The following is a 6,000-nucleotide window of genomic DNA, read 5'->3' on the forward strand; positions in this document are numbered from 1 at the left end:
TTGATTCCCTGAAAAACATCAAATTTTATATATTTTTACTGACAATTCATTCTTCAATTTAAAACTTTTTGTACTGGTTTCGCTGTTAGATTCGACGCTGTTTATGCCTAGTTTCGTTAATGCTGAAAAGATAAATTCACTCTATTTTACGCTCCATTTGTTCTATTTTTCTCTGCTGACGGGACTTTATTGTACTATCATTCTTATATATAAAAGACAAGTGGTGTTTCTCTGTCTGTCTGAGGCGATGTCCGCAGCGGTTTTTGAAAGAGAGAAACTTAGCCAGCGGGCAAAACCGAACTGGCATGCTTTGGAGTACGACCGCCGCTTTAGACCACTCCGCCATGCGAGCACATTAGAAAAAGAGTTGCCACGTAAATAAGAAGAAACCGGCCGGACGAACCGCCAAAAGCGGGCAGATAGGCTGGTCTTGTATAAAAAATAGGATCATCAGTACTTTCAAAGCAAAACATCAGTCTCAGTTTTTTCTCAATCAAAAAGCGTTTTCATATTCATTCTTTCTATCAGTTTTTTTATGTGCAAACTCACTTTCGGTTTTTTAACGTCGTTCTCCATCACAATGGCCAGATTACGGTGGTTCCATTGTTATTTCAGTTGATACTTGTTCGAGAAATCCAGACGAGAACATCACCGGCATTCAACAGCAGTCAATCGAGCTTTCATTTTATTATTATAGTTTACCAATATGAATTCCGTGACGGCATGATCTAAAACAGATTGTTAAAAAAATAAGTGTGGAATTTAAGGTATTGGGAAGCTAATTGGGAAAATTGCTCAAAATTCCGATAGTTCAGTTATTTTTCGATTTTAGTAGCAGAAGCTACGTTCCAACTTCGAAATTTACTCTCGGATAGGCATTTAAGCCAATATGGGTACTAAACGAGCACTTTACTTCAATCACTCTGTAAATGTTTCTCTGGTTCAGAAATTTCGATTGATTTTCCATATTTTCCAGAAGACTCCTCACTTTGGTTCACATCTTCTTGTTCTAAATGCGCCTGTAAAAACGAGCTATTGAATATTGCGAAAAAAAGCAAAGTACAAAGAAAAAACGGTTCGAAATGGCAAAAAGTTGGAAAAGTGTAAGTATCTGTGGTGAGATGACGATTGAAACAGTGTAATCGTTTTACAAATTTTATAGAATAGAGATTAAGCGTTGAAAAGAGCAGATGTATTCAAAAGTGTCTATATATTCGATTGTCCGACAGAGCGCGTTTGCACAGACACCTATTGTTTGTGTAAATTTCTGGTGAGGATGCAAGGGGTAACAAAGGTGTCATGGACAGTGAGAAATCGAGAGAGGACACGTTCTTCTATCTCCGATAGGTTTTTCTTTATACTCTCATCAAAATGCACAGTCTTCCTATTGTGGTTGACCTCCTCCTCCTCCTTCTTTTTTTTTTGCTTGGCCAGCAACCCCTTCGCCGTTTGCAAGACGAACTTTGTCATCTGACATGTTTCCTCACCAGTCACCTTCCAATTTCTCCGTCACTCAACGCAGCATTGGCATTGAAGGCGATACACATAAATCTGTGGGTGTGTGTGTACGAGAAGAATAAAAAACAGAACTACCACGACCCGTGGGATCCCCAAGGGAAAGAAAATTGCATTTGAAGGTGGACGAAAAGGAATTTTGTTGCGGGAAGCTCATATTTGGAGATAAAATGTGATTTTAAGAATTTTTTGACCAAAGCAGATAAAAAAGCAAGAAAGATTCACATTAATACAACTTTTGTGGCGGAATGTCAAAATTGAGCGGAGTTTTAAAAAGAACAAGAGTAACTACACAATCTGAAAGTGCTTGTAAGAGAAAGTTTAAAACTACAAAAATAGAGAATTATGTTTGATTTTTAGTTTTTTTAGTACCCCGACTAGATACGCGTAGAAAACACAATGACAAAAATAATAGCATATAAAGGCCGACGGAAAGGGACCGTGTTGCGGGAAGCTTTGGAGATGAAAAGTGTTTTCAAGCATTTTTTGACAGAAACAGATGAAAAAGCAAGACCTTACCATCAACTCTATCGTTCCGATGTTTGCGTCTGATTGGAAGCTGGTCGTCTTTGTGGAACACCCTGCTCCCCTAATTGATGAGAACGTGCCGATAAACCAAAGACACTACAAAACGTGGGTGGAACATAACAGAAAATGGACTTGTGCCAACGATAGCACAGGGCTTGCAGCACTATCGACAACGTACACATCATGGAATATATTAAAAATGTATATTTGAATTACTTTTATTTTGATGATATTGATATTAACAAAAATAAATATTTTTTCAAAGAAATTGTCCAGAAATCTGTCTTTTTCGAAGTGAAATTTCAAAAATGCACAATCGACTCTTTAAATCGCGTAAGGACAGGCGTGCCGATTTGGAGTGGGCGGAGTTTGTACCAAAAAAGTTCAACAAAATTTCCACGATTTAGACCGCCAGGGGGTGAATTTGGAAAAAAGGAAATGTGAAAAAAAGTCTTTATCGAACCATGTATGGTTTAACTTTCAGAAAACCAAAGTTTCTGGTTTCTGGTTATGGGGATTTATTCCGCTTCCAGTCCTGGGAACTGGATTCAGTAAAATTGACTGAATTTTTGACATCAATCTAAACTTTTCGAGATTCAATGGGATCAGAAAGTCCGATAGTGGTACTGCTACGAGGAGCCCTAATTTTTTTGTACCCCCCCCCCCCATGCTTGCATATCTCCGTGCGTTGTGAAAGGAAGGATTGTAAAAGTTTCTGATTTTCTGATCGAAAACGGAAAAAATAAGGCTTGTCGGTGTCATCGTTTTGAACTCAAAAGGGGACGGTAGTACTGTGGAGAAAATGGAACTCTGCACCAAGAAACTTTCCGGCAAAACCTTCAGGGACTGTTTCTGTTATAACAATGTGCCGACGAGGAAAAAACAATTGATCAGATAATCACAAATAGTAGCATGATTTTAATAATTTACTGATAAAATTCATTTGATGTGAAGTGCAAGTGTAAAATATATTGCCTTGATGCAAAGGGAACACATCCGAAATTTGATTGATTAGATAATATTTATTTAGTCTTCTGAATTTATTTAAGGAATTTATGTATCTGTGAAGTGATAAATTTAAAGATTTTCCAGGGCATATCCGCTTTGGTTTTGGTTTCCAATTTTCTTGTAGTACTTTTGTCGGGCTTTTGTCAGCTCTTCTTCACTGTAATTCAATTACATTCAATGCAGCAAATATAAACTCACGTTTGGGGAAGTTTGAATGATTTTGTGTGATAATATTCCTGAAAAAGCCAAAAAACAGACAGAGCAACCAGACAAACCAAAAATATACATCCCATACCTGAAATTTCATTAATCAATTTATCTAGGGCGCACTCACAAACTCACTGATATAAAACAACCGTTTGAAAGTTTTTGTTGAGTCGCATACGGTTACCATCGTGGAGCATTGGGTATCCGTTCCATTGCAGAAATTTGGATTTTTATAAGTTAAGCTGTATTTGCAAGTTGTCTGTAAGGAAACCATTCAGACTTTTGAAACTTTACTGATTTCAACTTACCGATGTGTTCCAGAACCAATTTTCTGACATTTCCTTACAAATCAGGTTTTCCATATTTTTCAGAGAATCGTTATGCTCTTGCATATTGAGTTGCAACTCCTGAATTTTTTTTATCTCTGTATCGCCTTTAGTTTTCCTCTAGACTTACATCAATTTCACAGACCACAACGCTGTCATGAGCGTGACTCGAGCCCAGCAAGACGTGATTTGGTGACGATTCCACATGGACAACTAACAGAGCGAGAAGAAGCCACAACATGGTATGTAATAACAGTGTTGAATGATGTTGAGTTGTCGAAAGGATGAAGGGATGCCAGGTGTCCTCATTAGCATAGACTCGTTGAATCTCTTTTGTCTCTTTTGTATAAATTGTGTTAGTTTGCATTTTAAAAAAATACAAAGAGCAAATGGAAGAAGGTGGACTTGCATCAGATACAATGATAAGAAAGGTAAGAAATATCACACTGAAACATTATAAGAATTGAATATTCACAATCAAAATCAATTTCAGAGGTTGATGTGAAAGAGAAATAAAAAAAATAAATTCTACTGCTGAAAATTATTTGATCACTTCGACCAAAATCCAACTAGTTAATGACCGTAACACCCTCTCAAGATTGGTCGTTTTCAACTAAAAAAGACCTAATTGTATACCTAATTGCACGGTACTGTATGTATCTCATTTCTAGAAAAGATGGTACAGACAAGACACAGTTCTTATCCGATACAGTTTGAAAACGGTCGTAACACGAATATCTTACAAGAGACGAATTTCTAATCTTATTTTTTCTGGTCATACGTGACACTGAACCCTTGAACTTTCATTTCCAGTTTCCTATTTCTCATGCAATCATATCAAACCAATTGTATGTTTTTTTTTAAATTTGTTGTTTGTCCCGCAATTTAGATAACTATCCATCACGCAACGTTTGCAGTATCCCTTTCCCTTTTCCTTACTTCCATCGTTTCATCGTTATTTTCCAAAATTGCTTATCAATCCAATCTTCTCTCACAGTCATACCTCGACTTCCTTATCATCACACTTTTTGACCTGTTCTCTTGATTAAAAAAACCGTCCATGTCTTGTGTCTCTCCAAAAGTACCCAATTTGTCCTGCCGCCACCCTCCCACAACTATCTTCATTTTATCTCCGTTTAGTTCTCAAGGTATTTGATAATGAGTTCAAAGAATCATTTTAATTAGTATATCAATTTGCAAATGTAGATGTTAAAAACAGATTCGAGGGAAAAAAATAGTCGAAAACTCTGGATATTAATTTTAATAGTTGAAATCTATTATAGAAAATGTGCTGAAAAGGCAACACACAGGGATGAGAGGAAAAATTGGGAAACAGGAGGAATTATCTCATTTTCAAAATTTAAACCAAAAATTTCGTAAATAACAACTCTTCAAACATATGACTGCACCTAAAAAAACATGAAGGTGTCAGTAATACAGACTTTTTTGAGCAGGAGAGAGAAAGCATCTTTCACAGATTATAGTTGAAAACTGGACAATTTTTACTCACAAGGAAGAAAAAAATTACTTAAAAGTATGAACAAATTATGATCGGCACCAATTAAAACATCAATCAACTAAAGCGGCTATCAGACTCTTGGTGACATTGTTCTGGTATTATACTTTTTCACTTTCACGCGTTATTTCGCTACAAAATAATTTATACTGGAATCCCGCATTTTCCATATGTTGAAGATAAAAGTGAACAATTTGCCCTCAAAATACCACCATCAACTCGGTCGTTAAAGTTAAACGTTCCCGTTTCACATATAAACCTTGACTTGATGACGTTCCAAATGCCCTTCAGTATGTGGACACATCCTACCACAATGTCATAAATTCAGAAGACGAACTAAAACACGGACGAATTTAGTTGACACGTCTACATGAGTCGGATAACCTTGATGTCATTGTGCAGGTTCTCAACTTTTCAAATGAACGCAGTTTAGGAAATCATAATTTGAAAAGACTTTGTTTCTCTATTACTGTTGATCATATATCACATCTTCAACACAAAATGCATTTTCAATTGAACAAAATAGATCAGATATTGCATCTTGAACTTTTCCTCTCTTGTTATTTCTCCTTTCTTGACCTTCCAAATCGAATCGATCGACTGATCTCCTAACAAAAGCCAAACACCTTTATCATGATACCAATGATACCGTGAAACACCTTTCGTCGTTGAAAACCGTTATCTTCTTTTTTTCTAAATTTGATAAGGAATTCAACGCCGTCTGGACGTTTCTCAAACTAGGGGCGGCGCGTCTACCCACGTGTCAACGAAATCAGTCTATCTCGACTTTTGACCAAACGACTCACTATAAAATGTAAGAAAAGGAACTGTTTTCTAGATATGGTATATTTTAAACGTTCCGAAGTCTTCGATGAAGACTTTTGTCGATTTTTTAACTTA

At 36.5% G+C, this 6,000-nt stretch overlaps 1 protein-coding gene across 1 annotated transcript; it reads right to left on the bottom strand.

The window, feature by feature from the left end:
- Nucleotides 1-3,120: 3,120 nt before the first annotated feature.
- GCK72_022334 (uncharacterized protein) lies at nt 3,121-3,825 on the bottom strand (the record flags this gene model as incomplete). Its single annotated transcript, XM_053734765.1, has 5 exons — nt 3,121-3,208; nt 3,310-3,346; nt 3,394-3,517; nt 3,567-3,665; nt 3,715-3,825. The coding sequence occupies 5 exons, from the start codon at nt 3,823-3,825 to the stop codon at nt 3,121-3,123; spliced, it is 459 nt and encodes a 152-aa protein (XP_053578331.1).
- Between the last annotated feature and the right edge of the window lie 2,175 nt (nt 3,826-6,000).

This window comes from Caenorhabditis remanei, chromosome X (genome assembly GCF_010183535.1).
Source record: "Caenorhabditis remanei strain PX506 chromosome X, whole genome shotgun sequence".
In the NCBI taxonomy this organism is placed as follows: Eukaryota; Metazoa; Nematoda; class Chromadorea; order Rhabditida; family Rhabditidae; genus Caenorhabditis; species Caenorhabditis remanei.